Source organism: Emydura macquarii, unplaced genomic scaffold (genome assembly GCF_026122565.2).
Source record: "Emydura macquarii macquarii isolate MOO-44397 ecotype Brisbane River unplaced genomic scaffold, CSIRO-AGI_Emac_v2 contig_1477, whole genome shotgun sequence".
Taxonomy (NCBI): Eukaryota; Metazoa; Chordata; order Testudines; family Chelidae; genus Emydura; species Emydura macquarii.
Genome location: NW_027131614.1, coordinates 25169552 through 25183830, shown reverse-complemented (window position 1 = coordinate 25183830; position 14279 = coordinate 25169552). Strand labels below are relative to the sequence as shown.

General features: G+C 41.4%; 1 protein-coding gene across 9 annotated transcripts in view; it reads left to right on the top strand.

Moving 5' to 3' along the window:
• The window catches only part of MAPRE2 (microtubule associated protein RP/EB family member 2), a 127720-nt gene that overhangs the window by 37381 nt on the left and 76060 nt on the right, over positions 1-14279 (top strand). For 5 of the 9 annotated variants that reach the window (XM_067553815.1, XM_067553809.1, XM_067553811.1 and 2 more), the window contains exon 3: positions 6433-7350. The exons of 2 other annotated variants lie outside the window; for them this stretch is intronic. In XM_067553815.1, the coding sequence (XP_067409916.1) occupies positions 7263-7350 (88 nt within the window). In that variant the 5' untranslated portion in view covers positions 6433-7262. Of the gene's footprint in view, positions 1-6432; positions 7351-7822; positions 8204-14279 lie in introns of those variants that run through there. 2 more of the 9 variants (XM_067553813.1, XM_067553814.1) reach the window with 2 other exon arrangements.

Genomic DNA, 14279 nt, shown 5'->3' with positions numbered 1-14279 from the left:
AGGGAAAGGTACTGCAAGCACCTCAATTGATCTCAGCCCATTTATGGCTTTCTAGGTCAAATTCAGCACTTTTAAAATTGCACCTAGAACTCAATTGAAATCTAATGCATATCACTGAACATAGGTGTAATATGCCCCCATAAGAATTCCATTCATTGTTGCTTTGTCTAGAGGTAATGCAAGGAAGAGAATCTTTTCAATTTCTCAGACTGAGCTTTTCTTCATTGGGTGTTCTCTGCTGTGCTGTAGTGCTTTGGGCAGATGGCTTTGTAATGTTCCTAAGTAGCTGGTGAAGGGTTTAGTCAAAAGAACATGCTGGATATTTGGTGCATTTTTCTTTATAACTGGGAAATATGGAGAGGTTTAGTGTACACTGAAGGCTGCATCTTTCTAGGTACAGTATCTAAGGATGGATTTTAGCTTATGGACTTTCTGGCTTTAAGTCCAATGGTGCTCAATTTGGCTTGGGGAATGTCTAACTGGAACATAATCTTTTCTAAATTGTTTTCTTCCTGTGTGAATGGAGTATATCTTGTGATCCATTGTATAGTGATGCTGCAGCAGCAGCAAGTAAATACTAATATTCTGAGTTCAGGGGGAGTATCCCCAGAATGTAATAACTTTGTTTAAAATCGCTGTTAATGTTAACCGTTTTCTGTAAGTGTCTGTGACCAAAATGTTGGGATCTGTGAGTGATCCACTGATTATTGTGGTAATTAAAGGGTGGATGCTGCTAAAATGCATGTTACCACAGGTTGGGGGAGAGAACATTAGCATGTGTATGAATTCCCTACTATGGTTAATGGTAGATCTTCAGCTGAGCATTCTTGAAAAGCCAGCTGTAAGTGGCAGGCAGCAGTCTTTCCTGTTACTTTTCCTTACAGACACAGAACACATTTTAAAAATGACACCTGACCTCTGGAATTTCAATATGCCTCATCTTTTTAAAAAACAGACATGGATTCCCTCGTGCTAATGTTGTTTATGCACGTGGTGTCATTAGGATAGACTGCTTTCTGCAGAGCAAGCAAATAATCAAAGTCTATCCTGAAGAGGCAAATTAAAACGTTTTATTAGAGGAAATGTTTAAGCACAAAATAATAAAGCGATAGTCAAGGTTCAGAAAGTATAGTAATACAACATCCGGGGTTGATATTATTACACTCCCCATCCCTGGGGAGGCTCATTCCTTATCTACATGATAGCTGAAGGGATAAGGAATTGTTTAGTAGACCTCATGCTATGTTTCTTTCTCTGCATCATGCCAGAAATAGCATTTACCATGTTGGTAAGGTAGTGTTTAAACCTAATGTGACATAAATATTAAAGAATAGAGTAAGTACCCAAGGGATTTTATCAGGTACTATGCAAACTAATAAAGTTCAGAAAAGGTCTTGGATCTAAAGTTTCATTCCAAGCATCTTAACATCACCACTGGATCATCCCTTTGGGTTAATCAGAGGGATGCTGGTCAGGTTATGGAAAAATGAGAACTGAACTCTTCTGTCTGCATAACCTAGTTTAGCGTGAATTTAAGCCACACTGTATATCACATCTGATTTGGTGTGCCCAATGTGTTGCTAACACTACTGTCAGCTGCTATTAATTCCTTTAAAATAAGCATTTATGTAACACTTGCATTTATGTGTAATGTATGTCATTATTAAAGATTAGAATACTGTACTGACAATCTGGTACAATCACATTTGTCTGTTTCACACTTCTGTTAGATGACATCTTATTGTGAGCTCCCTAACACAATAACAATTTTAACTATTTAGTAAACAGAAAACATGAACAGAAATTTATGTTCTATGTGCAGGTTGTTTGGAAAGAAAATATACACTCTGATTCAGCCTACCTTTAAGTACATGAATAGTTCTACTTTGTTTAGTGGAACTACTCGTGCTTAAAATGCGATACATGCCTAACTAGTTCATAAGGGCCTAGCTGCACAGTCAGATGTGTCCATGTCTTACTGAGCAATCATGATTTTATTATTTTAACCTTGTCCTAATCTCTTCTCCCTTTCTCACTACTTCTCCCCCCCCCTCACCCCCCATTTAGACTTCTCTCTTTAGGTTTGAGAAATACCCAACACATTTTAGGGTGCTAAAAGATCATTTTAAAAATAATTATTTTCTGAACTGTCACTTTGATTTAAAATGTCTGTTGGTTTTTCTTTAGATAATTGTTCATTCCCTTGTAGTGAATTCAAAGTCAACAAGGAATAATGACTGTTGAATGAACTAAGTAAATTGCATTGATCAGAAGTTTAGTGCATTGTTGCTTTACAAGTGACTGAGATGTTACCATCTAACACTTCCTATGAAATGAGTTTGATCTCACTCCGCTTCCCAGTGGACAATTGTCCACATCACAAAAATGGTCATAAAAACTAGCACTAATTGGCATCTTTGTCTTAGCCTTGGCAGAGAGGCCAAAGATTGAATGCATATGGAGATGGAGTCACTCATCTCTAGTGGTTAGTGGTGAGTTCTGCTGGCTGGAGTTCAGGCACATAATAGGATGGTACAGAGGATCTCACACTCTGTCTCTAACGATCTGTAGACAAACAGACAGGCCAGGTCTACTCTAGGAAAGTTTTGTTGGTATAGCTAAACTGGCAAACCCTCCTAGTACACATGCAGCTTACATTGGCAAAAAAGGGCTGTTGCCGGCATAGTTTATGCTAGTTTCTCACTTGAGCTATATTGTCAAGAGTACTTTTTTGCCAATATAAGTGGATCTCACCAGGGATTATCCGGTACAGAAATGTTGCAAAAATCACCCTCTAACCAACACTGCTACACTGGCAAAAGTTTATTTTGTAGACCTGGCCTCAGTCTTCAGGGGTTGTCCATCAGGCACCTTTTACAAGCACTAAATTATCATAAAAAAGATGGTCTAAAGTTTTTATTAGAGTATGTTTGAGGTATTTCTAAAGCCAAAAATGTTTGTTTTTTAAAAGGGCTTATATCATGAGGTTTTTTACACATCCACACTGTGGGCTTTTTATAGTAGTAATGAGACACAGAGCACTAACTACAATGGAGGTGAAAGCTCTGAGGAGAAAGCAAATAGTGTTCTGAAAAATATTGTCTTAGTTGTGGTGCTCTTTGCTGCCAGGCAGGAGAGCTGGTTTCAGATACCAGTCACACATTATCCCCATGCTGGCAAAAGTGTAGAATGCTGCCAAAAGACTTGTATTGGCTTTAGTGACTTGCTGGCTGTTTAAAATATAGTATAGTTGATTCACATCCCAGTCTTTGCTCAGAAGTAATGTGGTCTCTTATGGGTGGAGTTGAGTGGGACAGGGTAGGAACTCCCCAAGGATGTAGTACATAGGGGTAGTGGTAGAAGGAAGAGCTTGAGCATTAATCAGGCTTTCCAGGTTCTTTTTGCGTTGTTTAATTAGTGTAAATAGCACCAGTGTTTGCATTTTAATGAAACGTGCCTTCTGATCTTCCTTTGGTGGTGCTAAAAAGAATGAATTTCTGACTTGACCTACATTCTTAAAGCTGCATTTCTGTTTGTGTGTGTGTTTACTGAATGTGAAAGCTATAAAATCAGCAAGGATATACAGCCATTTCATAACTTCTATGGCTTACTGGCTTTGTTCCATGTCACTGTGTCTTAGATCTAGGGAATTCTTTGCGGAGAACTATGAATGTGGGAGGAGGAAACCTACAGGATGATTTACTGTACTTGTAGTAGTTCGCTGTACCTACAAAATGAGTTATATTTGTAGCACATGCAGTGTTTCCAAATGGAGACTCTGCCAGCCAGGCAGAAAGACATGCATATGGGACCCAAATCGCTCCCCCCCATAATTCCTCGATTGCATTAGATAAGATGTAGAAACACTGTGTTCTGTAAACAAAGGGAAACTAGAACTCTCTAACCCATTGAGTTGAACTGGAATCCTAATGTGAACACACTTGAGATTGAAATAATGCTGTAATGTTGTCTTCATCTGTTCTTCCCCATGCTGTCGCTTTGCCAGTGCATGTTTTAAGCTATTTTGGTGACCTCAGTAAAGCAGCCTGCTTCTCTGTTCTTTGCTGTTGGTGAAGAAATAAAAATGCTTTTACAAGTTAGAGGTGGCTGAATGTTTTACTGCTTACTGGTTTGACGGATCAGATAGGAATGTCTGGCAGCCAAAGACCTGCTACAGATTATTTTTATGTTGTCTATTATTATATAGCAGCTTTTGCATCTGCATTATCTCATGTATTTTTAGGGCACCTGTGAGACTTGTTTAGCAGCACTTATTTGTAAAATGGCTTAAAAAAATGTTGAAATGCTAACAATGAATTTGTTGTCTTTCCCATGTTACTTCAAGAGCATTACCAATTTAATAATAGGGTATTCTCCCCCAACCCAGTGTGGGGACATAAGGTATTTGGATATAGCCTGGGATTGGTAATTGAAAAGTCTTCCACCTTTAGGTTTCCAGCTCAAATCCAACATGGATCAATAGTAAAAGTTCCCGTCTGTCTGTTCTATGGCTTGCAAGGAGTTGGTGGTCTGTCGACTTCCTCAGAGATAGATGCCCACATTACAAAATTCACCACCGTGACTTAGGTTTAAGTAGGCTTCTCTGCAGTACAATAGGTTGTTTTGTTCTGTGCTTGAGTTGCTGCCAAATTAGTTATACTTGAACTTGACGTTTTTAAAAATCCAGAGACTATACAGTAGGTGCAACTCTGTAAGCGAAGTTAACTTTTTCCTAAGCATCAAGTCAGTCTGAAAGGTCACAAAATGATTATTTTAATTAATGAGTGAATTTTACTTTCACAGAGAGGGGAGGGGAAGTTGCTAACCCTGTCAGAAAATATAAATCTGGTCAGTGTGTTTTTATGATAGCTGAGAAAGCCGTGAGGTTTTTATTAAATCTTCTGTCACTGAGATCTAGTCACTTACTTATTTATATAAAACTTGATTTCTACTTGATCAAACACTTGATTTTAAAAGGGTGAATTTTAAGTATTTTATTTTTTTTTATTTTGAGGCCAAAAATAGCATGGGACATCTGCCCAATTACTCATACTCTTTTCCAGCTCCCAGCCTTGAGTTCCCATACAACTAATTAAAAGAGACTGTCCTCCCACACAGTTGAATGCACAGTTTTGCTTATGTGTGGGTTTTAGAATAGACTGAGAGTCATTTTAAATGGCTTGATTTTGATAAACATATATCTTTGAACCAAGGTGGGTTAACATCTCATAATGGTGGATTCAAAACTTAATTGTGGCACCCATGTGTATAGAAACAATTAACATTACTTTCTTGTTAAAAATATAAATTATTTAAAGTTGAAGATCATTTTCCTTGCTACCTTAGTTAAAACTTTCCTGCATATTTTGCCACTTCTATCTGTGGATATGCAGAGTGATTTTAGGGATAAAAGAGCCTGGGGGATAGGGAACTGTTTCTAAACTGTGGGATTGGCGGACAGGGGAGGAAGAAGAATTTAACATGGCAATTTGCATAACTGCTAATAGAATTAGCAGTGCTAGTTATTCAGTAGTCTCTCACCATATATTGGCAGCATTTCCCCTTTTTACTCCTCCACTAACAAGATTTTGAAAGGGGGAATTTATCAAACGGCTTTAGTATGTATGCTGAAATTTGAGAGAAATTTGGAAACTTAAAAATCAAGCTTAAAATGTTCATTTAAACATAGTAGCAGATGAAGCTAGAGGGTACAAAACAGTGGATTAGAGTCTCAAACCTGTTACAGGTTTAGGGGGAAACCCAATCTGAGTAGTAGACAGAGGAAAAGGGAAAGCAACTTCAGATATGGGTAGGGGGCAGGCATTAAACTTAAACCTTTATAATACGTTACAGGAGAGGGCTCAATTCTTACTTCGGATATGCAGTTACATAATATTGTACATTTAAATTCAGGCACTTTCCAATAGGGGTCAGATCTACTTTGTTTAAAAAAAGAAAAAAACAAGCCTCAAGCTGCAGCATTTTAAATTAGGTGAAGGAAGAGGAAATATTTGCATTACTGGGGATCAAATTATAAAATGCACGTTAAAATGGAAAGAAAAACCCTGGGGAAAAATAGATGTATGGGCTCTTTTCATGTTTGGATGATATCACTGCGATCTGGGCATTGTATGTGAACACAATTGTTGATGCTTCCAGGCGACTGCCACAAACCTGCGACCAAAAATAATTTGGTATCGGGGGGAGAGATGATGGTGGATTATGATATTTCAGAAACACTGGTGGTTTCCCCCCGATAAAGGTAGGACGAACAATAAATGACTGCTAGTCACATGAGGCAGGCTGAAAAGACATGTTGCATCTCTGCATCGCCTCACCGCTCAGCGCCCTGAAAATGGCTTTTTGCCAAGGCCATGCCCCCTCCCCTCCCCTCCCCTCCCCGTCACTTGAAAATCATTTTTTCTTCTCCAGGAGTAAAGCTCAAGCTCTTGCAGAAAAGATCTTGGCTCGCGGTTGGACCTTTCCTTTCTCCATTCACGGCTGCTGCCTACGGTGCGTTTGCAATACGAGGGCTGGGTGCAGCCTCGTTGTAAAAATCTCCACGGACTAGCTAAAAAAACCAGAGGGACGCCAGCTCAGTGTCTCCTCCACCCGCCGGGGCTCGGGGTCGGTCCCGCTCCCAGCAGCCAGAGAACCAGCTGAAACGAAATAAGCTGGGGGTGGGAGGGGCAGTCGGGGGGCTCCAGCCCGGCGGCGGTGCACGGGCCGCCCGCCCCCCCGTGCCTGGCTCTTTGTGTACACAGCTGCACGCCGCCGCGCGGGGCACCGAAAGGAAACGGTTAGAGGAAGAAGAACGAGGGGCTCGCGCGGGCTGGCTCCGTTCTGAGGAGGACGGAGGCGCTGACTCAGGCCGGGGCGCGCGGCAAGCCCGAGGTAGGGCCGGCCCCCTTGCGCCACGCCGCCGCGCGGCGGAGCCCTGGGCGAACCCAAGCGACCCTCTGAGTTAGCTGGTTGCTATGGTGAGAGGAGGGGGGGGAAGAGAGAGAGAGAGCGAGAAGGGGCGGGTCACATGACCAGGGTGCTGCTGCCGCTGCTGCTGCTCCGGGCGGTTTGACGTCAGCAGGCAGGGGGAGCGAGCGAGCGAGGCAGCCGCGCCGCCGCTGAGGCAAAGCAGCAGAGCCGCCCGGCGCAGCCTCTCCGCCGCCGAGCTTCCGCGCGCGAGCCAGGCAGCCGCAGCCAGCCCGTGTGGGGGGTGGGAGCGCGCGCGCCAATGCCGGGACCTACCCAAGCGCTGTCCCCCAATGGCGAGAACAACAACGACATCCTGCAGGATAACGGCACCATCATCCCCTTCAGGAAGCACACGGTGCGCGGGGAGCGTTCCTACAGGTAACCCGGGCGGGCGGGGAGAGGAGAGGATCGCCCGGCGTGCGTGTTGGGGGGGGTCGGGGGCTGCGGGCATTGCAGCAGACCGAGTCGGGGGCAGGCGGGGGGGTGTAGGAGGGGAGCGTTGCACAACAAAACACCGTGTTCCCTCGCCGGCGCGTTAAAAATAAGCCCGGACCTATTAGCCAGGGTCCTGCCAAGCCTGCATGGAAGCCTGACTCTTGGAAATAGCGGTTGTATTGTCCAGATGGAAAACATTTTGGGAGTAGACTGGCTGCCTGCAGGGGCTCCCCCCCGCCCCACACCCACACACCCACCCACCCCGCCTTCCTTGCGTATCGATAAAAATTGCAAGCGGGAGAGGGATCTGCGGAGTTGCTCAGGGGGAGCCGGGCTGCAGCGCCGGATTCCGTGTGGTGACGGGGACGATGGACAGCTGCGCGTGAAAGCAAGGCGAAGGGATGGAAGCAAAACGGCTTGTGCCTGCCTTGGTGCGTCTGTGCGAGTGTCTGCAGGAAAAATGGAATCCTCTAGATTAAACTGCAAGCCTGCGATGATGATGTTAAAGCGCCAGATTGATGGAGCTTTGTAAGAATTCTGTTCCCTGATTGGTGGAAAGCTTGACAGCAGAGGTCACGGTGTCACGCATCCACTAAAATTTCTTCCTCGAAACCCAAGCTTTATTCGAGACAAGGTGGACTGCAGCCTTTTCGAGAAGACATGGCGTATCCCTGGGCATTTGCTTTGATTCCGGTTTGTTACAGGCAACTCAGACCTTCTTTCCAGTTGGGAGGCAGTGGCATTACGTTTTTGATTGTGTGGTTTGAGGATGGTGGCGATGTTCTTTGTCGCAGTTGTAAGCATTTTTGATTAATGGTTTGGCAGGGATTGTTGGCACCATTTTTACATTAACATATCTGACAATATGGTCCAGTAGATAAGCTAATTAAAATTGTTTGCATTTTTTGATAAGGATAACAATGTAGCCTTGAATGCAACTAGTTTTATGTGTTCTGAGCTGTAGACTTAAAGGGTGATAATATGGTCAGTCCTTTAAAATTAATATGTAGTTATTTTAAATGCTGCCTTGATGACAGCAAGCTGTGCCTTTTCAGAGTACAAACATCTTTTAAAGCTCATATACTCAAACCAGCAACAGGAAATGATACTGTCCTTAAAAAGTTAGCTAAATATTTAGCTAAATGTATACTATCTCATTGCACATAGAACTGGATGAAAATAAACCTGAGTCAATTGCTCAGTTAGCCACGGAAAATCAGAGTATTTCACTTTAATTTTGATAAGGAATAACCTGGCCCTAGTAACTCAGTTATGCCAATATTTAACCTTGTAAGTGAATCTTGGCTGAATCCATACAGTCCCCAAAAATCTTATGGCTTATCACTCAAATTAATGTGGAGAGGTGACATACTTGTGGAATCCAAGTGCTTACTCTGCCCTGAATGACACACAAAAATGTAGCTTGCACTTTCTTAGAATCTTATTGCTTCCCAGAGGCCTTCATGTCTGTACAGGCATTTCCTTTATCCTGAAAGCGTTCATTGGGCTTAGTTTTAAAGCAGCATTATTAAACTACCAATAGGTTTTTCACCTTTTGTAAAGAATCATTCCTACTGGCACTAAGATTGAAGCTCTCATTTCCTAGATTTAAATTCCTGCCATGTAGCATAGTTCTGTTTGAGAGAGAGGCTGGATTTTTACTTCATGGATAAATGGAAGCATTCTGCTGCATCTTCGCAGTTGGGCTGAATTCTGGTAACAAGTAAAATCTTTTTTGATAGAAACAAGTTTAATTTTAGTCACTCCTATTTGACTTAGCGCTGTCTTTAAAGTTTTGATTAAACCCTTTGTTCAGTAAGAGCCTTCTATTGCACTGTTGCAGCAGAGACAAATCACTGTTTACGTTTAGTACTTATTCATCTACCAACAAAATAATCAGTTCTATTGATGGACAATAATGCATGTTGGAATCAACAAGACTATCCCCAAAAATTGAATTTTTGAAAAATTGATATTATAAGACTATTTGACAAATTATAGTGGAAACAAATATATCAGTTGAACAATACCTTACATGAACATTCCTAACATTTAGCCTTTCACTCAGACTAGCCAGCCCTCAGGATGTTTTAAAGCCTCTTTATCAATTCACCCTGTGAGAATGGAATGTGGCACATTACCTGTTAACACTAACACTACATATCATTTTAGGATAGTAAATGAATAATCCAATTAAATGTAATCTAGAAAGACACCTTTGTTTAGTGAATAAGCACTGGACTGGGATTTGGGAGACCTGGATTCTCTTCTTGGCTCTGCTACCAACTTGCTGTGTGACCTGGGACAAGTCGTTTTACCTGTCTGTGCCAATTTCCCTATCTATTAAATGGGGGAAATGATACTTTCATAAAGTGTTCTGAGATCTACAGATGAAAAGTGCTGCATAAGTGAAAACTAATTAATTAATTGAAACTTACAGTAAATATTTAATTAAATAGCCAAGTTGGGATTTCATCATGACATGAGATCTCATCCTTTATTTTGTTGAAGCTGCCATGAAAACTTTAAAGACTCAGCTGGTTTAGCCTGCTGAAGGAACCTGAGTTGTAGTACAATGAAAGTCCTTCTACACAACCAAATTGTTTCATTTGAAAGGTAGCACCATACCCACTAAGATCATGCTGGACTATTAGTTCTGTACTGAATTTGAGAGGAGAAAATTGCCGCTTGTATAAAATTGTCTATACAATTTCTTGTAGCTTTCTGCATTTTCTTTGTAGCTTTCATATTCAAATACTGACCAGAACAAACATCTCATAAAATCGCATCCCCAGCTGGCATGACTTTGATCGTTAGTTGGTTCCATCTATATCTAGAAATATGGATTAATTATACTGTTAAAAAGCGCAAAATATGATGTAGAAGTCAATGGTTGCGCATATCTTGTAAAAAATATACTTTCTTCTTGCAATGTAGTTTGTACAGAACACCAAATTACACTGTGCCCACTATGCTTTCATGAGGACAAATACTCTCTCTTTCTCTCTCCTGCACCATCTCAAACGTAGCCCCCATAACATACCTTAGACACTTTTATATATACACATTTTATTTTAAACAAAGGAAACGGTTGTTGATCATAATAAACAAAAGTATATTTGTTAATCTAGTGAAAAATTAGTGCTTGTACAACATTTAATATTGCCAAATAATGCCTAACTCTTGTGTAGTGCTTTTCATGTGTAGATCTCAATGTGTTTTTCAAAGGAAGTAAGTATCATTATCTCCATGTTTCAGATGATGAAACTGAGACAAAGTGACTTGGCCAAGGCCATGCAGCATTCCATGAGCAGAGCAAGGACTAGAACCCAGGTTTTCTGAGTCCCAATCCAGTGCGTGATCCATTAGGCCATGTAACAGTTTGCAGCAGCTTTGTTAGGTAGATATTATCCCCGTTTTATAGATGGGGGGAACGTGTACAGACTGGCTTGCTCTCGGTTACCTAGAGAGTCATTAACAGAGCTACTATTCAAACTCTGAAGCAGTTCCTTGTGTCCTACTCTTTGCTCAGTCCATAAGTTCATGTTGCATCTTAGAGTAAATAATTGTAAACATTAAATTTATATTACTCTTATTGAAATGCCATTTCTGGGATGGAAAGGAAGGACAAAAGGGTGTTAGTTTGATACATCTCATTCAGGAGGTTTGGCTGTAACTTTGGGTTGGAACCAAGGTGTAATAAATTTTGATGGCCAAGAATAGATTTTAGCTCCCATGAGAGAATAGCCCCATATTTGTTCATGATCATAATTCTCTGCCCTGGGGAAATGTAAGTAATTCAGTAAAGCAGCAAATCAGGACTGACAGAGCTGGGTGGGGCCATTTTTAAACAAGCATCAGCCCACAATACCCTATGCCACAATCTAGGCAATTCAATCCGTTCAGCAGCCACACACCTTTTTTGAAAGCTAAACATACAAATATTTATAATGCTTGTTAAGTTTCATATTACAAATCTGAGGTGAAATCTTTAATTCATGGAGATAGTTGAGTCTTACACCCCCTTTCTCCGGATACCACTCCTAATTTGTTTTATCTACATGTATCGGTGAAATCAGATTTATTAATTGGCCTTTAGCCCACTAGCCATATCACTTACTCCCCTACCCAAAGCTCATAAGAATGATTGTTTGAAGTTTTCAGGACTCTTTCAGGCTTGTTTGTTTGTACATACATCTTAAGTACAGATTTTATCTATATTTGCTTACTTATGAATATTTGCCTATTGTAAGTGTCGGCTTAAAGAGAAACTGGTATTTACACTGTTGATGTGTAGTTTTTCTGTGCATTTGATTCACTGATACTTTGCTCTTGGAATAAGTCTATTCCTTGAGTAGGTCTAGAGCAGTGGAATTCACCTTTTGGTACAAAATAACTGTGTTCTTTACTTTAGTATTTAAGGAGGATTTATTGCATTATCATAGTTTGGTTAGACAGAGCACAAACTCCTGCTTGCTGCACTCTAGCAAATAGTTCATTTGACTTTAAATAAGACTACAGACATGGATGAAATGGGTAGGATAGGGTTCAAAGTCTTGTTTCAAGGAATAACGGGAGAAGATACTAAATAAATTAAACAAATACTCATCTTATGGGATCGGATAAGTAAGGCTGACAGACTGCAGTGCAGTACCACATCTTTCAGTCTCTGAAAATGTAAATGCTAGCTATGACAAATGCTATGAGAAATATATATATTATAAATTAGATATAAAGGTTAGACTTTCAAAAGTGCTCAGTGTTGATCTATCTGCTCCCATTGCAGTTGACAGGAGTCTTACCTTTGACTTCAGTGGGAACAGGTTTAGACCATTGCTGAGTGCTTTTGAAAATCATATCCTCTATATTTGGCTCTAGTCCTTCTAAATATGGACTCTTTTTGATGACCCCTCTTACCTTTCAAGCATCTGAATAAAATACTACCACCATGATAAGGTAATATCCACAGGACATTACTGTGCACGTTAAATGATGACTTAAAGGAAGCAATTAGTATCCAATGTAACTTGTATAAGTGATACAAGAATTTTTCCTTACCTCTTGTCTCCTGCCTGTCTGTTGGATAACAGATGTTCTTCTGTGTTTCTCTTTATTCTCTTACTGGTTGGATTCCCATCTCATCCCAGTTCCCTTTTTTCTTTTAAAGGCTATTTTCTCCTTAAAAGTTGGAGTGCGCAAGTTCTGGTTTTGGGGTTTGGGGACACTGTTTCAATGGATATAGCCCATCTGAGAGCTCTTGCTTATAAAAATGAGCTAGAGTGGCACACCACGGATCTCTACTTAAAAATAACTTGTTTCAGCAAAACAAATGTTCTGAGTATACTCAAACACTACAGCAGATCTGTAGGGCAAGGGGCTGAGCAAGTTGGTGCAATAGCATTGCACTGGCATTTCAAAGTATAAATACTCCTCAGCCTGAAATTGTTGTAGATCCTATTCTGATTATAACTTAAATAGGTTCTCTTCAGCAAGAATCTATGACATGCAAGATAATTGAGCATTAGGTCTTGTAAGGAAGTGAAACTAAAACTCTTTTTAACGTACCACCCTCTTCTCAGCCTGCAGTCCAGTTCTGTCTGACTAAAGTGCTCTGAGTGGAATTGAGGTACATGTAGCATTCGTGGGTTTATGAAGCATCCTATGGCTAGGTGGTTTTTATTTTAAAGGTACAGCTTGTTGAGTTGCTTATTAATACGGTCAGCACCAAAATATTGTGTGGGTTCTAGCAAAAGGAGAGTAGATCTAGGATATTGGAGAATTTAACCTGATGTATCCTTTAGGAATAAGCATTTTGTCTTTGCCCCAGCTTTGTCCCCTTGTGGGGAGACATTTTTTCTAGGTACGTTTCTGCTGGTGAGGTTAGTTTTTCCTGCTGCCACTGTAGCTGGCAGTGAAAAATGCCTTAACAGAACAGGGTTGGGTAGTTTGGGGGACATAGGAGTGGGGACCTGTATGGTTTTTGCCCACAAGAAGAAAGGTAATAAGTAAATTTAGATAGGAGCAAGGTAGAAACCTTAACTGGAACTTCATCCTTTGCTGTGTGGGTGGTTAGTGAGAGAGTGAGATCCAACTGCCTTGTCACATTTTGGCTAGACTCTTAGAATAGAACCCTCTGTTCTGGCCTAGGTTCTGTGAGGTGGGAAGGACCTATTGAGGCACCAGGGAAGAGTGGGTGTGAGCCTGGCCATTGCTAACCCTTCCTCCCCCAACATAAGGAGATGAGCCACCAAACCCAGGCATCAGCTAACTCTGGAGAACAGCAAATGAAAAAACAAGAGATGGGAGTGAAGGTCAAAGGGATAAATTCAGGGATTCAGAGGGGGACACCGAGCAGAGAACCCCGGACAGCACCCACTGCTCCTCGGAGACATCCAGGCAGTGGACGTCTCCCAGAAGAACTCTGCCTAGATATGTGACTTAGGGAGGGATTGGAAGTCAGCGCCAGGAGGAGGTTAACGAGTAGGTCTTGCAACTTCGTGGGCCCACATACAGCATGTGCGTGAATCAGGAGGTGTGGGGAAAAGTGCAGCAAGAGCCTTGGGAGGAGGTTCTGGAGGAGCCAGGAGACAGGTTGCTGTCTGGCACACCCTGCATAAATGTGCGCCAAGGTCTTCTTCCAGGTACACGCCTGTGGTCATGGTGAGATGTGAGGAGTAAATGAAGATAGATCAGCCAGGAGCCTTTCCCATGTATAGGATGAGTTGGAGGATAGGGAATGAAAACTAACACAGTGTAGAGCTCTATTTGAAGCACTTATTCACTCCAAAATGTGAGTGAATTTTTTAAATGTGTAACAATTGTTTGAGAGAAATTCCTGCACTCATCCTCACTTCTTCCTCCCACTCTAAGGC